Below are 18,027 nucleotides of genomic sequence, written 5' to 3' on the forward strand. Positions count from 1 at the left end.
TTCAAATGAGTACTTCCTGATACGACCTGTGCATCATACAATAGCAACATATCGACAGTCGCGACACTTCTCAGCCTCGTTGCGGTCCGGTAGCCGCCCCATCCGGCAATATGGCGCCGGTCGTGACGGCAATCCAGCCGCCGGCTGTCGCGTCCAAAATCAAACGTCCAGTACCCCCTGGCATCCAGACCAACGGAGCAAGCTCCATCAAGTCATCGCCCTCTCCATCGATGTCTACCAAGAAACCACCAAATTCCGCGACGATGAATGGTGCGAATCCACAATCTGCGCGACCCGCCAACCGCGTGCGCCGCGAACAGTCGGCCCAGGGCGGTCGCAACTCTAGGAACAGTGCAGGGCTGCGCTCAGCCTCGCTCGCCGCCGACATGGCTGCGGCCCAAGCCGTTGAGCCGCCACCTTATGGTATGTACACTCGAGGTGGGCATTATGACGCGTTGCTCGTGCTAACATCATCGACACAGTGGTCACGCCCGAATACATCCTGAAGAAATACGCCGGCAACCCTCCATCCCTTGTCGTACACATGCACCAGAACCACTTCCGGTTCGACCAACAAGACGGAATTTTCCAGTACAAGTCGCCCATGCAGATTTTCCTACAACACCTGCGGTTGCGCACAGTTCCTCACGACCTCCTCGAATACTTCACACAGTGGGGTGTGCCCTTCTACGAGGGGTGCCTCATCGTCCAGGTACATGATCACAAGTCGGTAGCCCAGTCCAAGGATGTTGCGCGACCGACTTCTGCCTCGAGCAACAAAGTAGTTCCCTCATCTATTCACAACCATAACCCATACATTGTACCATCGCCGTACGTTCCGTACCCCAAGGAGTCTCTCGGAGCTCAGCCTGAGCTCGCCCACCAAGAGCATGAGGATATGAAGCACAAGACTGCGGAGGAAAAGGACAAGGAGAGCATGCCAGCGCCCAGTCTGCCGGGGGAAGGCCAAAAGAGCAAGGTTCCTCCAAAGGCCAAGATCTTCACTGTTGTCCTGCATCCAACGGCAGAGAGCCTCCAGGCTGATCTTCTGATTAAGGCTGCGACTCCTCGCGGAGCGGCCGATGGACGTGGAAGCATCGATGCTAACGGCGCTCCCCCTGCAACACCCATCACTATGGTTCCTCCCACTCCCACGGCGGGAGCCATGCCGCCTCCGGCCAAGAAGCTGAAACGTGAGAGGATGGAGTTGGACTCCAGCAACATCTACCTAGCTGAATCTCAGATCCTGCTAGCGACCAATGCTCCTCTCTTTTTGGAGCCGACAAGGGATGTGGAAGAAACGATTGCTCTGCTCGATGCTCTGACCCACCCCAAGCACTCAGATTCTCCTCCCCAGCCAAAGACGAGGAAGCGGACCGTGGCCGAGATGGCTGCCGACGAGGCAGCCGCGGCAGACCAAGAGAAGTACATGCTTACTTTGGACGAGCGCACGTTTACTGCCGCCGGCGGAGCACAGAGCGGGTCGAACGGCGCCGACAAAGAAGGCCCTGCCGTCGTCACCACCTTCGAGCCCAGATTCGAGCGATTCAAGGTCATTGCCGAGATTAAGAGGGAGCACGATGAGAGGAAAGAACAAGAGAAGGCCAAGGCCGCAGAGAACGAGCGCAAGCTCGCTCAAGAGAAACAAAAGCAGATGCAGGAGCAACAGGCTGCTATCACTGCTCAACGCCAAGCCGAGGCCGAAAAGCTGCGGCGCGAGCATATCATGGCTCAGGAGCTCAAAGCTCGTCAAGAGCAGCAGCAAAGAGAACAGCAACGACGGACCTTGGCGGCTCAGGCTGCTGCGCAGAATCAGGCTCAGAGCCAGAATGCTGCACCGCCCCAACCCCAGCCAACACCTACAACCATGCCAAATGGCACTACGGGCGCTGTTCCCAGCGGTATTCCAGCGCAGACCCAGGCCCGTTTTACCCAAGCATCTCAGCCTCCAGTTTCTTCACCAGTCATCCGTCAAGGCACACCTCACAGCATGTCGTCGCCCATGCCTGGCGGTGTACCGATGCAGCAGTCCAATTCGAACATGGCCAACAGCCCTCCTCGGCCGCCTTCGGCAGTTCAAGGTCATCCCCCGAACGTCGGAGGTGTTCCTATGTCTCACAGCATGTCCGCCCGCGCGAGCCAGCAAAGCCATCCCAACGGTACGCCCCGCATGCCGCAAGGAACTCCGAGTATGCAGGCAACGCCAGTGCCGCGACCTGCCGTTGCTGCCACGCCTCGCATGGGACAAGCCAGTCCTCCTCCGAATATGATGCAATCAAACTCTCAAATGGGCCAGCCTATGATGAACGTCGGCACACCTGGATCCATGTCGAACCAAATGCATAACCCCAACCTGATCGCAGCTCAAGTAGCCCAACAGCAACGTGCTATTCAGCAACAACAATTGCAAGCAGCTATGCAGAGTGGCATGGGTAACATGATGAATGGCATGAACCCGCAACAGATGACGCCCCAGCAGCAGCAATTCATGCAGCAGCAGATGCACCAGCGCATGCTTTTGCAGCAGCAACAGCAACAGCAGCAACAGCAGCAACAACAACACCAGCAGCAGCAACATCAACAACGCGGTAACATGGGTAATATGATGACGCAACAGCTGGCGGCCCAGTATGCTCAACAACTTAACCGTATGGGAGGCAACCACATGGGCGGCGGTCAGATGACGCCACAAATGCAGGCACAGCTCCAGGCTCAGCTCCAGGCGCAGATGGGCAATCCCATGCAGCGGCAGATGGGTGGCCAGGGCATGATGAATGTGAATGGGCAGAATATCAGCATGCAGCAAGCACAAGCGATGATGCAGTTGCAGCAGCAGCAGCAAGCGATGGGCGGGAACAGCGCTCTCACGAACCAAGTGAAGATGCAGGGAATGGCGATCTACAACAAGCAAATCGCCAACCTTGCTGCCAAGTATGGCGGGAGCGTGGAAAACATCCCACCTGCCGAGATGGAGAACTTTAAGCGGCAATGCATGTTGGAGGCCAAGAACCAGATAAGTAACGTTCTTGCACAGCGTAGGGCGCAGCAGGTGATGATGCAGCAACAGCAGCAGCAACACCAGCAACAGCAACAGCACCAGCAAATGCAGCAGATGCAGGGGATGGGCGGGATGATGGGACCTCATGGCATGTAGATTCTGTGATGACAGCCATGACACAAGTGTCCTGACGATTCAGAGTCAATGGCGGAGGGAGAGAACAGCGGATATGCCATGTTAAGAGCGTCTTTTTATTTCGGCGTCTAAGGGACTAGGGGAGGGTTTGGCTGGTTTCGATCTTGCATGATCTTATATACCCCTACGAAGGCGCATCTACCTTATCCTTCAAGGTGCGGTCAGGGACGGACGTCTATTGAATTGGGGGGCTGACGCAAACAAACGGCATATGCATACGCCAGAGCGATTCGGGGCTCTGAGAGCGAGTTAATATGTTACTGTGTATATCAGTTCAGTCATCAGTGAATTGGAGTCCAATTCAGAAAGTAAAAGTTCAGTTAACGACTCAGAAAGTAAAAGTTCAGTTAACGACTTGAGATGAGCTTGGTGTGTGGAGACGATTCAATCCAACATTGCGTTCCATGTATGCGGTTGTGTCTTACGTTGATGGGATTCTGGATCCAGCTTCCGGCCAGGACTCTTCCACACAATGAAGGTGAAGCCGCCCAGGATGAGAGGGTCCGTGCATGGACTCCATCAGCAGCATCACGTGCATTGCATCGCTTAATCTTCGGCATGACGCGGGAGAGACCCGATGATGCAACCCGCTAATGCCGCTAAGGCGCAGGAAACGGTCAGGTTCCACGGTCCACGGCCCAGGTCCAGCAGCAGCATCGAAAGTGGAAGGTGCCGCGCTGGGTCATTCATCCACTGTCACTGACTGACTGCTCTGGCCTTTAAGCCACATGAACCATTCCGTGACCTCGAGCTTCCACCACCACTGCGCTGCCTGTTAAGCTCAACACCACATTCATTAGCAGCAGTAACATCTTCTTGTTCTCTTTTTTGGGTGTGTCCGGTACTTTCTGCAACCTTGTCGAGCTCCAACGTTGCCTGCGCCCTTCCCCCTTCCATCCGCCGTCGTCCCGATCCACCCGCACGCAACCCCCAGACCATTCCGCCGAACTTCATCGAAGCTCAGACATCGACAACAGCGACCCTTCAGTCGGCCCTCCCGTTATGCATTTCCCTCGACCGCAAGCAGCTCTTCTGCTAGCCTTCCTCTTCTCCTCGCCGGCATTGGCGGCCACCATCGACTGCGAACACATCCGCGTAGACGATGTCTCCTTCAACCTCAAGGCCCTTGGAGGCCCGCACAGCGTCGTGACTAGCCGCTGGCACCCCCCAACCTTCACGAACACGTCCTACACCGTCGACATCTGCAAGCCCCTGAAGCGGAAAGGGGACGTTAAGAAGGACGAGCAATGCCCCAACGGCACGCGAGGTACGCTGCCTGCCTGCTCCTTTACAAAGCCAGGACATTTGATCGATTACTAACACCGCGGAAAAATAGTCTGTGCCATTGAGCGCACCGTCCACCCGGGCAACGACAAGGACAAGGACGAGGTCGAGAAGGTGATTCCGATCGCCGGCGAGCTGCAAGACGTGGGCGGCAAGCCCCTCGATGCTAAGGTCGAGCGTCTCAAGTCCAGCGACTCCAACTCGGACGCGAAGAAGGAAGGCCTCCGGCTCATCCTGAACGGCGGCTCCTACCCCTTGACTAGAAGCGGCAGGAAACAGAAGGCTATCATCGAGTTCATCTGCGACCGCGAGAAGACGGGTCTCGAGGGAGAGGTCACCTCGGAAGATCAGTACGATACTGCCACGAAACTGCGCACACGTGACGACAATGACGACAAGGACAAGGATAAGGACGGTGATGGACCATCGCCCGACGAGAAGCAGATTATGGGAAACGGCACTGCCTTGATCTGGAATAGCTACGGTCCTGCCGAGGGAGATTTTGATGTCTTGAGAATGACTTGGCATACAAAGTACGCCTGTGAAGACGCGCGCGACAAGCCTGATGAGAACGGTGACGCGAGCAGCCACTGGGGCTTCTTTACTTGGTTTGTCGTCTTGTGAGTCCATCCTTTTTTCCAGGTTGACCTTCGCCAGCTAACCGTTTCTGTGTAGGGCTTTCCTCGGTACCGCCGCATACCTCATCTTCGGCTCCTGGCTGAACTACAACCGATACGGTGCTAGAGGCTGGGATCTTCTGCCTCACGGAGACACGATCAGGGACTTCCCGTACTTGGTGAAGGACTGGACACGCAGTGTCCTCAACACGGTGAACGGCAGCGGCAGCCGAGGCGGTTACAGTGCCGTCTAAATGCGCTCTTTTACAGGGAGTTAGCATAAGCATGGAAGTGTACATTTACAGTGTAAACGGGGTTAGTGACTGAGGTTTCCTAGGTGCATGGTTTCGCGGGTCTGGTTGCGACTTGGAGTTGGGCTGGTTTGGTCCCTGGGGCTCGTCGCATTAGCTGGTTCGTCCAAGAAAGTACTCTTTGATCCAATCCGTCTTGTCCCAGTCTGTGGTGCCTTTTGTGCCTACGAGCATTGCCATACGCTCGCACATCGGCTGGCTACGCGAAAGCATGATCAGTGGTAGATCGACGCACCAAGTACTGTGGGGCGTGTCTTTTGAATTTCTCCAGAAATCCCCCGCGCCTCGCCACAACCTACCGTTCAAGCAATAAGTAAGCAGTTAAAAGCCCCCAGACACCCATCGCGAACTGACAACCGCCCAGAATGAATTCCTCGCGCAGATTTGACGATGTACCGCTTCCGAGCGATGAGGACTTGACCTCGTCGCCACCACCATTCACTCCCCCTCCCCTCCCTCAACTCACAAACTCCCCACAAACAATCCCAGACTCCTGCCTCTCGCTCTCCATCCCTCTCCTCGGCGCCCTACACGCACTCCTGCCCCCAACACCCTCCCTCACTCTCTCCATAGGCAGCGGCACCGGCCTCGTCGAGACCCTTCTCCAGTCCCTCCCGGACGCCCCGCCTCTCAACCTCGTGAGCGTCGAAGTCGCGCCCAGCCCGAACAAGTATCACCACCCGCACCGCACCGTGCCTGGGACCTGGGCCGTGGAGGGACTGGCGGGGGAGGCGGCGGCGTGGGTGTTTGTGTACCCGAAGCAGGTGGCGCTGGTGAGGGAGTATATGCGGCTGTTTGTGGAGGGGCCTGGGCCGGATGTTGTGGTTTATGTCGGGCCGCGGATGGACTGGGGAGATTTCGGGGGCGCGCTGGAGGGTGGTGGGAGGGAGGTTGAGGTTTGGGGGGAGGAGAGGATGGAGGAGATTGGGGGGCGCGGGTGGGAGGTTGTTGCGGTCGTGAGGCGGACGGGGAGGTGAGGTGGGACTTCTCGGGTCTGTCAATTTTGGCGTTGAGGTTGACCGCTGGCTCTGGACGAGGGTGGACGTCGGCTTCCCGCGAGGCCCCGGAGATGCTTGCGAAGAGCTCGCGTATCGGGCATAAGTCGGGAGGATTCCAAGTCATGGCAAGTCTTGCCGGCCTCTTTCGGGCCTGATGCAACACTTGGCGAGAACGCCTCAGACGATGAGTACGCCAGACTGTGCATGTCTCACGGCAGGATGTGGGTATTGCCAGGCGTCGTCGTATTCGGGTTCTTCATTTACTGATCATCTCAATAGGGTCATCACCGCGAATTCCACGCGCGTGGTGCGCGACATGCCAAATGCTTTCCGCATTATGGATCTGTTTGAATACGAACGCCTGGACTTGTGCGATCGTGTATTTTGTCTGACGAAAACATCCCGAACCTGCACCATACTCCCATCTGAAAAATTGGCATCAGGACTGAGAGGCATCCGGACAATGCTCGTGATATCATGTGGTCTAGATTTTATATACTAGTATGGCTACGCAAATGCTAAGCTATGCCAATGTGTTAGAAACGCAGCCACCCCACTAAACACCCTGCCTCCCGTCCATCGCCAACTTCACCAGCAAACTCAAGCCTCTCCTTCCTTCACCCTGACGGATTCTTGCCCATCGAACGGACAGGAGAGATTTGCTGGATTCACCATCTCCATTACGAACACACTACGATGCAACCTCGGCACATATGCACAAAAGTCACGGCAGGTATTTATATATACATGGTCGAAACAGAAACGCAAGCCTCCGAGGTCAACTCTGAGAAGGCTCGTGGCCAGCTTACGCGCCGGCAGCCGGGGCGGCCATCATGGAGGCGGCGAACGTCGCGGCCTCGTCGGCGTCGTTGCCGTAGGTGAGATGGGCGCGGCGGATCTGGTTGCCGCCCTCGCAGATGTTGTCGCCGTTGTGGCAGATGACCTTGGTCCTGGAGGCGTCGACGCCCTGGACGGCCTGGCCGTTGACTGTTACAACCGTCAGTATAATATTCTCTCCAGTTGTTTTCCGCCGCCTGACAAGGGACACGGGAGGACTTACGTGGGTCGCCAAAGATGACCACGCCAGCAACCTTGGCCGTCATCTCCGCCGGCATCATCGCCGCGCCGTTGTGCACGAGCTGGCCGCCCTGCGAGTAGCCAGACATGATGACGGCCGAGTTGGGGCAGTTGGTGATGGCCTGCTGCGTCAGGGTGGCCATCTCCTGGGAGCCATTGGCATCGCCGCCGGCGAGGAAGCCGGGCACGTCGGCCGGGTACTCGATGCCCTGGACCTCGAGGTTGCCGCCGACCTGGGCGGAGAGCGCCTGGAAGAAGGGCGGGCCGGCGATGGTGCCGACGTTGCCGCGCTCCGTGGTGCCGCGGGCGAAGACGACGATCATGTTGGCGCACGCGCCGCCCTGCAGGCCGTTTTGCGTGTTGCCCGAGAAGTCGGCCTGGCGCTTGGTGATTGGGGTGGAGGTCGCCGTGCCCAGCAAGGCGAGGAGGGCTGCTGATGTCGTGAGATGCATCGTGAAATGAGTGTGTTGTTGGCGGTGGTGAAGGGTTGTCGACGGTTGGTGAGATTAAATTACTAGGCGATGGAAGGAGAGGCTTAAATTTGAGATATCGCTGGTCAAGCACGGGAAGATGAGATGGGCGGCGGTGTTGGATTCTTATACCGGAGATGCGGAAGACAAGCTTGGCCTTGGCATTTTCACTTTGAACGTTTGCACGCAAGCCGCACCGATATGGACCAACCTCCGGATGGACAGGCCGCCGTGACGGGCGGCGAGGGCAGAGAAGAATAAGCTTCTTTCGTTCGCTTATTGCGGTGTGTGTGATGTCGTCTGCTCCAGGGCAGCTTCAGGTACCGCAACCTCATCCCAATAGGGAAAGGAGGGCGGATCAGAGGCAGGGACCTCACGTGGGATCAGCCTGATGGCGACACTAGACGGGAACAGGAGAACAGGGTTGCCTCATGTTCAAGACGAAAGGACTCGGGGAGCGTTCTCAGTCGTAAGCCTTCTGCTTGGCTGGAAGAAAGATAGGGCCGCGACATGTGGACCCCTGGAAGCTTGATCTGCCCTGCTGGGCGGGCTCGAGGCTGATCGGTGAAGGGAAAAGAGAGTGAGGATGAGCTGCATCGGGGCCGGAAGAACAGACGGGGCTGGATGCGATTGGGCGTGGCCGTTTCATGGGTGTGGCCGGCCTGGTGTGTGTGTAGCCATGGGGTTTGAGCAACTCGAAACATCGGGCGGGCTGTGCGTCGAGGCCACCGGGGACGAGGGGCGGATGGGAGGCGCACCGATTGCTTCCAAGCTTTTCAAGAGTGTACCAGCCTAGTTTTGGTGGGCTGAAGAGTTGGGAAGGTCTTGCTGCCCACAACATGGGACGGCGTGCAGATTTCGCGCTGGTGAACCAATGTGGAAGTCCTCCGCCGCAGCGGATTCGCAGGTTGCTATTCCTCTGACAGCGCTTTGTTCCCTCTTCGGTCTGATGTTTTCCATAACACTGGCACGATGTCGGCATGTCGTCTCGAGTCCGACCCAAGGTTGGTGTTAATTGCGCTTACTTCGCAACGTTCGGAATTCCCGACGGTGCGAAGGTTGACGTGCATCAAGCCTCTTGGCTCTCGGCAGCTGGGCGCGGGAGGCCATGTACGTATGGCGTGCGCCGTCGGATTTTTGGAGGCCCGTTGAGTGTGCTCAACATCCATGGATCATCTCGACTTTTCTTCGGGCGGTGTGACGGATGTTGTAGGGATGGACTTGTCCGGAGCCTGGGGAGGGGAAGATGCGTGCGGCGATGACTAAAGGGGTAGATTGAGATCTCACGTCGGTACCGAGACGCTGGCTCGGCATGTTGTCAGGGAGGAAGTGCGATTAGGTTGGAGGCGATTGGGAAGGGAGTTGACTCGCGGTGACAGCCAGATGACACCGGGGAGTCGCCGAGGGAGTTTGAGTTGGGAGAGTCATTGGCTTGCTTTCTGAGCGAGCTAGTCGAGACGCAACGTTGAGGTTATCCCCAAGGAAGACACTATGGTTCTTTTCACAACTTGGTGACAAAGAAACCGTTGCACGATGTTGCTCAGGTGCAGTCATAGTGGAATGTGTCGTCACCCCAATGACGGCTGCAAACGGGATTGCGTTGAAAGAAGCTTGCGGGATTCGCGCTGCCAAGGGAAACATCCGGAAGATCGGCCCCCGCATCGACGCCACGGGGCACGGGAGCTTAAGTTTGGCCCACCTTTCGGTTGATATCACGTTAACTTTTCTGCCCATGTTTCCAACGGTCCTTTTGTGCCTGGATCCTCTTGACGTGCGTTTTAGCCTGGAGCGTTGGACACCTGTTTTTCTAAGCCGAACGACGCGGCTGACCGATGATTATCAAGACACAATTCTGATATGAGAGATATCGCGGGCCTCGAAGTGGCCCAAGCTAGATCACGAGCTCGGGGAAAGGAGATTTTCTGGTTATTGCTACCGTGAATGTGAATAATGAAATCTTTTATTGTGCCTGAAGCCATCGTTTGGCCTCGGCTGGTAACACATCCGCCCGGTGTCAAACATTTTAAAATTGATAGATAGACGATGACAACCGAAAAAGCATCCTTGGCTAGCTCTTAACACGAGATCCTCAAACGAAACCTTCGAAATAACGATGCTAAACACTCTCGCCATGTAGTTTACCGTCCGGGTTCTTGACGGCTTTCCACTGCCCTCGCCTTGAAGCCCTCAGACAACCGGACTGGTACCGCGTACAATACCAACCGGTTCCCAACCCTCCGGGCCAACTCTGTCATTCACATCTTTCAGCTCGGCTCTGTTGATTAGATTCCGAGAGATGTCCAAAATCACAACTATCTTGCGAATGTGTCCATCGGTCCACTCATGATCATCGTCTGTAATATCCACATTGCAGAACACGCGGCCCCGGTCGTATGTGATGTTTGTGTATCGAGTCTTTTGTTTGAAGTTGTGGAAGAAGCCGATGATCTCCACGGGGGTGCGGAATCTTCCACGGGTGCCATCCAAATTGACAATCATCCGCATGTCGTCAGAGCAGAAGAACATAAAGTCGGCAATGCTGCGGTTTTGGATGACGCCAATGAGAAATATCTTGGCAAGGTGGGCAAAAAGCTCGTCGGTGCGGTTTCCAACGTAGCTTTCGACATGAAGGCCTTCATTCCGTTCGTCGAACAATCCATAATCCACCTGTGCTCGCATCGGAGGGGAATCTGATCTTTCGGAAATGGGCAGGGATTGACGCATCGGTTCTGTCCTAGCAACAGCATCATGACCTGCTGGCCCCGGCGCTGTCGAAGCAACAAAAAACCCATCACGTATTTCGAAGTCCACCAGCTCAGCGGTGAGTATACGGTGGGCTGGCGAGGACATTGTGCGATTGTTGGTCTCTGAGTAGGCTTGCGGTACTGATCTTTCAGTTGAGAAAATGCTGCAACCGAAATCGGAACTTCGTGATGGAAAGCTGGATGCTATAAAGTATCGGGATACGCAGTTGATGTTTTGGTATGCTGTTCGAAATTGGAGGACATTGGAAAATTAGCTGCCGACAGCATGCTTTATTTCAAGTAGCAAATGATTGCGACAACGTCAAATGCCGCTATCGAGCTGGCGGTGACAAGGTTTCGTTCTTTGATCAAAAGCCTGTCGATGAAACTTCTCCTTGCAGCTTGAATGAACAGCATCCTAAGGTTACAACTCCACCGAATAACGGATTCGGCTTGTGATCAACCAAGTGTAACATGAAGACGCCCGCCCTCTACAACCTAGCGCATAATACACCCCTTCATGGTATTTTTCATCTGCTTCCGGCGATTATGCTTTGTGAAAAATCCCTTTGCTGCAATAAATGCGCTGCAAGGCCAGGGTCCCGGTCTAAGAATGTTTCCCGATTTGTAGCCGCCTATTGCGCCGCCAAGAGATGTTTTTTGATGTCCGACAATCCATGGCCGCGTAGTATTAGCGTTGAATCGGTATCGGGCCTAATGAAGATATATCCCATCAACTTTCTAGCGGTATCGAAACTGTGTGGTGAAGACCTGCGTTTTGCAGGCCAAAAATAGGACCCTTGCGCTTGATTGAGGTGCATTTCCTATCCTCGGTAAGAATGTGACCACAACAGCACATTCTGCACCAACGTGCATGCACATCCGGGTTCCGCGGCTACACTGTGGAGATGAGAACTGTGTGCGTGCGAATAGAAGTGACAGCAGGGGGCTGTTGGGACGCCCGCATGTTCATCACAGCCTGAATTGTCCGCGATGGATACCGGCCAAGACGAGGGGGCCGGACGATGCAACCGGCTCCGACATGTAAGTGACAATCACAAATACCCCTCAAGTTTCTTTCTTTGTCCTTCGACTTTTCTTTTGTTTTTCTTTTTTTCTTGTCGGCTTTCTTCTAGTCCAAGTAACGCATTCGCATTGAAGGGCTAATCACCATGTCTCAATCTCAAGACAACCACGAAGTTGAGCTCGCTGCTGATGACGGGGTAAGCTTGAAACCTGGAACTTTGTCTTTTAACGTCTAACAATTGCAGGATGATCCCCGCTCAGAAATCGGAAGTGTAAGCTTTGTCCCGAGGGCCAAGCGCAACTACTGACGTGTTGCTAACTATCAACCACCCAGAGTATTGCCTCCTCGAGAACCAGTCTTCGTGACTCCATAATCGATTATCGCATTGAGAACGGCCGATCCTACCATCGTTACAAAGAAGGCAGTAAGTGGCTCCTCGTGCATGAACAATCAGCGTGGTTTCTGACGAGATCCTCCAGAATACAATCTCCCAAACGACGACCAGGAAAACGACAGACTTGGTGAGCTTAAACACCATAACTCACGATGTGGACCTAATTTGATGCTGACTCAAAATTCCAACCAGAATCAAACCATCAGCTGTGGCTGATCACTCTTGACGACAAACTCGGCGTCGCCCCGCCCTGCGAAAAGAATGCGACTGTTGGTCGAGTACTTGATGTCGGCACTGGCACAGGTATCTGGGCTATTGACTTTGGAGACGAACATCCGGAAGCCGACGTCAGTACCTATTCAACGGCGCATCTTAATGATCCTTGAAGACTCATGGATACAGGACTAACTTTGCATCGCAGGTTTATGGGAACGACCTATCCGCCGTACAGCCAACCCTGTGAGGAAACATTCATAGTCGAGATTGAGAGAGTGCTGACCATTCTTCACAGAGTACCACCCAACGTCAAGTTTGAGGTTGACGACATTGAAGACGAGTGGACATACTCTCGTCCATTTGAGTATATCCACAGCCGGCTCATGACTTCCAGTCTCAGCGACTGGCCCGTGTTCTTGAGACGTTGTTTCGAGTAAGTCATTCTACGTTCGCCTTCATCAACATCGAGATCATATTTTCCCGATTTGATCATGTACAGGAGCTAACGAAGGGGTGGCTATGAAGTAATCTGGAGCCTGGCGGTTACCTCGAATTGAAAGAAACCGACATCATTCCTCGTTCCGACGACGACACCCTCAATCCCGCGCATGCCCTCATGAAGTGGGCTAACCTCCTTCTGGAGGCGTCAATCAAGCTTGGGCGGCCCTATATGGAGATCCCAAGTTTGAAGCAGCTCATGATTGAAGCAGGATTTGAGGATGTCACAATGCACGTCTATAAGTGGCCAACTAATGGGTGGCCTAAGGACCCGAGATACAGGGAGATTGGTTTGTGGAACTACGAAAATACAATGATGGGCCTGGAAGGCTACACGATGGCTCCCTTGACGCGCGCTCTGGATTGGATGCCAGCAGAGGTCGACGTCTTCCTCATTGATGTGCGTAAGGACCTTAAGGATCGAAGCATTCATGCCTACTGGCCTCAGTAAGTCTTACATCTACATGTTACCAGAATGAGCTGTATTTTAAACTTTCGACTAGGTACGCTATCACCGGTCGCAAGCCGCACAAGATGGAGGAGACGCCAGCATTGACCTGAAATCGGGTTCGTTTGTACTAGATAGATTTGAATCCACGTTGTAAACATTTCAGTGATGACAACCTACTTAAACATGTGTCGCTATCAGTTTACAGCTCAATGTTGTAAATCAACCTTACGCCGTTGCCTTGTCGAAACCGACAGCCGGGATCATGGCACCAGCGCTTGCTTGGCTGTAGGTTTCATTTGAGCATGTTGGAATGGTGACCCAGCAGATTTGTTTATGACAAACGTTGCATATGCCCCGGTTCCCCGTTTTCCCATTCGTGCGCAGCTCTTCATGTCCACAAAATCGACCGCCCAACATGGGTGTTTATGCACGTTGGTGCAAGAAGACGGTCAGCCAACAAGGGGTGGGGATTGGTCGTACAAAAGCCAATGACCTGCCCATGATTGCCGTTGTCTGCTGTCTTTTCCTGCCTTCCCTCTTTATCTCCCAGAACCGGTCTCTCCGCGTTTGCCGATTGAAACCGAATCGATGAACATGGACTATCGCCAGAACGACTTTGAAATCCAAGTCGCTGCCGACGAGCAGGTAAATTCATTTTGTGCATTTGCCGTATTTCCTTTCCCGCCTTCGATCTGACGCAGCATCACAGCCGGATACTTTTCGCAGTGATATTGGAAGCGTAAGCGCTCGTTGCGAATAACATGAACTAGCCGAGCTTCTAGCTTACTCGGTTCACTAGACCATCGCCTCATCAACGATCAGCCTTCGGGCATCATTGAGGGACTTCCTTAGGGAGAATGGACGAACCTACCATCGATATAAGGAAGGCAGTATGTTAATGATTTCTGCCTGTGTACATCTTCTAACGTTCTCAGAATATCATCTGCCCAATGATGAGAGAGAGAATGACAGAACAGGTAAACGCTGGCGCGCGACCTCCTCTGATCAGCCGACTGACTATAACGTCAGATATGGTGCATGCCATGTGGCTTCTCACTCTCAACGACAGACTTGGCCTCGCTCCGCCATGCAATAGTGATCCGAAGGTCGGTCGAGTTCTTGACGTTGGCACAGGCACGGGAATATGGGCGATTGACTTCGCAGAGGAGCATCCTGAGTCCGAGGTAGGTTCTTTGCCTTGCTGCATGCGCACCTAAACCCACTGTCAACCTATCCATTATGAAATTCAACAGTTATAAGGTTTATGGGAATGATCTTTCCCCGATTCAACCGGACAGGCGAGTGGTTTACACCCCGACTTGAAGCGTTCACGCCTGAAACAGGACTAACCTCGAGCATGCAGTGTCCCTTTCAACGTGAGATTCGAGGTCGATGATATAGAGGATGAATGGACGTTTTCACAACCATTCGACTACATCCATAGCCGGGTGATGACTGCGAGTGTTGCTGACTGGCCTCAATATCTGAAGAAATGCTACGAGTAGGCTCATGTTTACCCCCCTTATAACCCTTTATTTCCTCACAACACTTAATCTAAGAGACCATAGCAACCTCGAACCCGGCGGCTATCTTGAGCTTCAGGAAACCGATCTTTTTCCTACGTCAGACGATGGAAGCCTCGCTCAGGACAGTCCATTAATGGAGTGGGCAGGCCTGATGTATGACGCTTCGGTCAAATTCGGCCGTCCCTACTTGCAACTCTCTACTCTGAGAGAAAGCATGATTGAGGCTGGCTTTGAAAACGTCACCGTTAGCACTTACAAGTGGCCATCAAATGATTGGCCCAGAGATGTCAGATTCAAAGAACTAGGGCTGTGGCAGAGAGAAAATATGGTCACCGGGCTCGATGGGTTTAGCCTAGCCCCCCTGACGCGCGCTCACAATTGGAAACCCGCGCAAGTAACAGTGTTCCTGGTTGACGTTCGGAAAGATGTCATGAACAGATATATTCACGCATACTGGCCAGTGTAAGATATTTCATTGCACCTTGGTCAAAAGATGATCTCAGCTAACAAACTCAGATACTTCGTCGTTGGCCGGAAGCCATTGAGAGGCTAGAACAAGGTCACTTCAGATGTAGAATCTTCAGCCGCATCTAGTTTTTGTTTTAATTAATTACAGTATCTCAGAAGAGACTTGTGTCTTCCCACGAGTGCACGCTTCGGAACCATGGCGCAACGATTTGGTTACCCTCTGCGTCTAGGTGACCGGGAATAATCCGAAGTTTCCGCGGTGCTCGGCCCACCAGGGGCTCGTCAGCGCGGGCGGAATGACAACGTGGGTAAAGAACCGTCAGGCTACCAACCGGGGGCTTGATCCCATATCCGCGCCCCTCGGCTTCTTATCCCAATGCAGGGGGACATGTCACCAATACGCGAGCTAGGGCCGGTGGTACATATCCGAGATGTTTGCTTGCCTGTTTTCTGTATTTTTATTCGCGTAGGATGCAGTTGATCCACAAAAGGTGGCCTTGATGTGAACGAGTTATGCAGGTTGGTGCAGGCTACAGAACGCACGCAGTTGCCAGCCAAGAAGAGGGGACCGGACATGAAGGCCGGTCCCGTATGACCCCCGGGGTATTTCAATTGTGCTGCGTCTCTCCTCGTCCCGGGTTGTTGGAACTGTTTCCTCTTTCTTAGCAATCTTTTTCAACAGCCAACTACACCGTTTCGGGGATCCACAGCCACACATCGCTGTCATGTATCAAGCTCCTGAGAGCAACGAAGTCCAGGTCGCCATCGACGAAGCGGTACGGGTGAATCCACCCAAGATATTTTGAATGAATCTAATATTGGCAGTAGCCTGGAGACGATGATTCTCGGTCGGAAATCGGAAGTGTAAGCCGCCATCTCACCAATGTTTTCGACTCATCCTCCGTGAAATGCTTTCAAATATCGAAGAGTGTCGTGATTGATACAGTGAATCACAGAGCGTCGCTTCTTCAACCACCAGTCTTCGCCCGTCACTCCGGGATTATCGTGAGGAAAACGGCCGGACCTACCACCAATACAAGGATGGGAGTGTGTGATCTACACCCGTCTAGCAGTGTGGTTCTAATTGCTATATCAGAATACAATCTTCCAAATGACGACAGAGAGCTAGATAGGCAGGGTGCGTAATTTTGATTGCGTTCCTTACTGGTCACTGATTGAAAATGTAGATCTGGAGCACCAGTTATGGCTGCTTAGCCTTGACGACAGGCTCGGTCTCGCCCCGCCGTGCCAGCCGAACGCTAAGGTCGACCGGGTCCTCGATGTCGGGACGGGAACGGGAATTTGGGCTTTGAATTACGGTGATGAACACCCGGAAGCTGAAGTAATGTTGCTCGCTATCTATTTGATAATGACATGTGAGGCTCTAACATTGCTATCGGCTGTAGGTTTACGGAAATGATCTTTCTCCGGTTCAGCCGGGCCAGTAAGAACCGCTATTGAAATTTGTCTGAAATGCCCTCGCTCAATTCAGAGCTGACATTCTTTGTGTAGTGTGCCGCCCAACGTTCGGTTTGAGGTCGACGACGTCGAAGACGAGTGGACTTTCTCTCGTCCATTCAGCTACATCCATAGCAGGGTGATGACCTCCAGCATCGGCGACTGGCGACTGTATCTACGCAGATGCTTCGAGTAAGGACAATCTCAAGGTTCAATTTTGAAGCTTCGCGGCAAAGCTAATCACTCATGACCTAGCAATCTCGAGCCCGGTGGCTGGCTCGAACTCCAGGAGCTCGATTGTGTGCCGCGCTCCGATGACGGAACTCTTACCCCGGAAAGCCCCCTTAACAAATGGGCTGATCTTCTCGTTGATGCATCTGAAAAGTTTGGGCGCCCATATGTCCGAATTCCTCCGCTCAAGGATATGATGATCGAGATCGGCTTCGAAGACGTGAGCATCTATATGCATAAGTGGCCCACGAACAGCTGGCCCAAGGATTTGAAGTTCAAAGAGCTGGGAATGTGGCAAAACCAAAGCATGATGGAAGGACTCGAGGGTTTCACAATGGCCCCTCTCACGCGTGCGCTAGACTGGAAGAAGGATGAGGTCAACGTTTTCCTCATCGATGTGCGCAAAGAGATCAACAACAGAGACGTTCACGCGTACTGGCCAATGTAAGTGTTGAAGTCCTGGCATTAACAGGGAAGACCTCGTGCTGACTTGCGTTTTCTAGTTATTTTATCATGGGTCGCAAGCCTTTCAAGGCGGAGACGCCAGCCCCAGCTTAGGCAAATCCAGAATGGCTGGCAACACGTGCCAGCAGCGATCGTTCAATGAGAAACAACAGGAACCGATACAAATAGAGTGCATATTGTACATAGAGCTCAATATCATGAGTTAATGTCGAAAACATCATCATCAAAGGACAAAGGTTGAGGACATGCTAACTCGCCAACGATGGTCGCAACTCTCGGCAGCAATCCGTTACCTGAGATAGCCAGTTGGGTTCGCGTTTTGTTTCAAAGACGAGTTGCTGTGAGAAAGAGTCTAGAACGCAAATGAGGTCAGTTAACAGTTAAAATGACATCAGACGGCTGCTGCAGCAGGCGTATCGCTGCAGAAAGCTGCCATTGCGGATCCTGGGACCGTCGTGCCCAACGTCGCTGAATCACCCTCATTTCCCGTCCAACGTCGTGATCGATATGTCTCATGCGCATCCGCTTGAACCTGAATGTCGCCATCCAATTGTTCATAAATAAACAAACCAACATCACGACAACACTTGCAGCAATAA

At 53.5% G+C, this 18,027-nt stretch overlaps 6 protein-coding genes across 6 annotated transcripts; 4 read left to right on the forward strand and 2 right to left on the reverse strand.

Annotated features, from left to right (window-relative positions):
* Positions 1–110: 110 nt before the first annotated feature.
* Positions 111–3,154, forward strand: spt20 (SAGA complex subunit spt20; the record flags this gene model as incomplete). The annotated part of the gene is made up of 2 exons (XM_066152131.1): positions 111–423; positions 483–3,154. The coding sequence occupies 2 exons, from the start codon at positions 111–113 to the stop codon at positions 3,152–3,154; spliced, it is 2,985 nt and encodes a 994-aa protein (XP_066008552.1).
* Positions 3,155–7,208: 4,054 nt separating this feature from the next.
* cutA (Cutinase) lies at positions 7,209–7,932 on the reverse strand (the record flags this gene model as incomplete). The annotated part of the gene is made up of 2 exons (XM_032034684.1): positions 7,209–7,390; positions 7,464–7,932. 2 exons carry the CDS (start codon positions 7,930–7,932, stop codon positions 7,209–7,211), a joined length of 651 nt encoding a protein of 216 aa, XP_031886446.1.
* A 2,205-nt stretch (positions 7,933–10,137) lies between these two features.
* On the reverse strand, positions 10,138–10,800 carry CGGC5_v009188 (uncharacterized protein; the record flags this gene model as incomplete). Its single annotated transcript, XM_032034685.1, has 1 exon — positions 10,138–10,800. The coding sequence occupies one exon, from the start codon at positions 10,798–10,800 to the stop codon at positions 10,138–10,140; it is 663 nt and encodes a 220-aa protein (XP_031886439.1).
* A 1,066-nt stretch (positions 10,801–11,866) lies between these two features.
* Positions 11,867–13,390, forward strand: CGGC5_v009189 (Secondary metabolism regulator LAE1; the record flags this gene model as incomplete). The annotated part of the gene is made up of 9 exons (XM_066152132.1): positions 11,867–11,917; positions 11,966–11,992; positions 12,055–12,145; positions 12,201–12,242; positions 12,308–12,462; positions 12,537–12,574; positions 12,627–12,764; positions 12,857–13,276; positions 13,333–13,390. 9 exons carry the CDS (start codon positions 11,867–11,869, stop codon positions 13,388–13,390), a joined length of 1,020 nt encoding a protein of 339 aa, XP_066008392.1.
* Positions 13,391–13,874: 484 nt separating this feature from the next.
* tdiE-14 (putative methyltransferase tdiE) lies at positions 13,875–15,359 on the forward strand (the record flags this gene model as incomplete). Its single annotated transcript, XM_066152133.1, has 9 exons — positions 13,875–13,925; positions 13,990–14,019; positions 14,080–14,170; positions 14,216–14,257; positions 14,310–14,386; positions 14,445–14,464; positions 14,644–14,781; positions 14,849–15,268; positions 15,323–15,359. 9 exons carry the CDS (start codon positions 13,875–13,877, stop codon positions 15,357–15,359), a joined length of 906 nt encoding a protein of 301 aa, XP_066008379.1.
* A 640-nt stretch (positions 15,360–15,999) lies between these two features.
* tdiE-15 (putative methyltransferase tdiE) lies at positions 16,000–17,521 on the forward strand (the record flags this gene model as incomplete). Its single annotated transcript, XM_066152134.1, has 9 exons — positions 16,000–16,050; positions 16,103–16,138; positions 16,231–16,321; positions 16,371–16,412; positions 16,462–16,616; positions 16,681–16,718; positions 16,787–16,924; positions 16,988–17,407; positions 17,467–17,521. The coding sequence occupies 9 exons, from the start codon at positions 16,000–16,002 to the stop codon at positions 17,519–17,521; spliced, it is 1,026 nt and encodes a 341-aa protein (XP_066008380.1).
* Between the last annotated feature and the right edge of the window lie 506 nt (positions 17,522–18,027).

This window comes from Colletotrichum fructicola (genome assembly GCF_000319635.2).
Source record: "Colletotrichum fructicola Nara gc5 chromosome Unknown KSG_Nara_v1_contig05, whole genome shotgun sequence".
Taxonomy (NCBI): domain Eukaryota; kingdom Fungi; phylum Ascomycota; class Sordariomycetes; order Glomerellales; family Glomerellaceae; genus Colletotrichum; species Colletotrichum fructicola.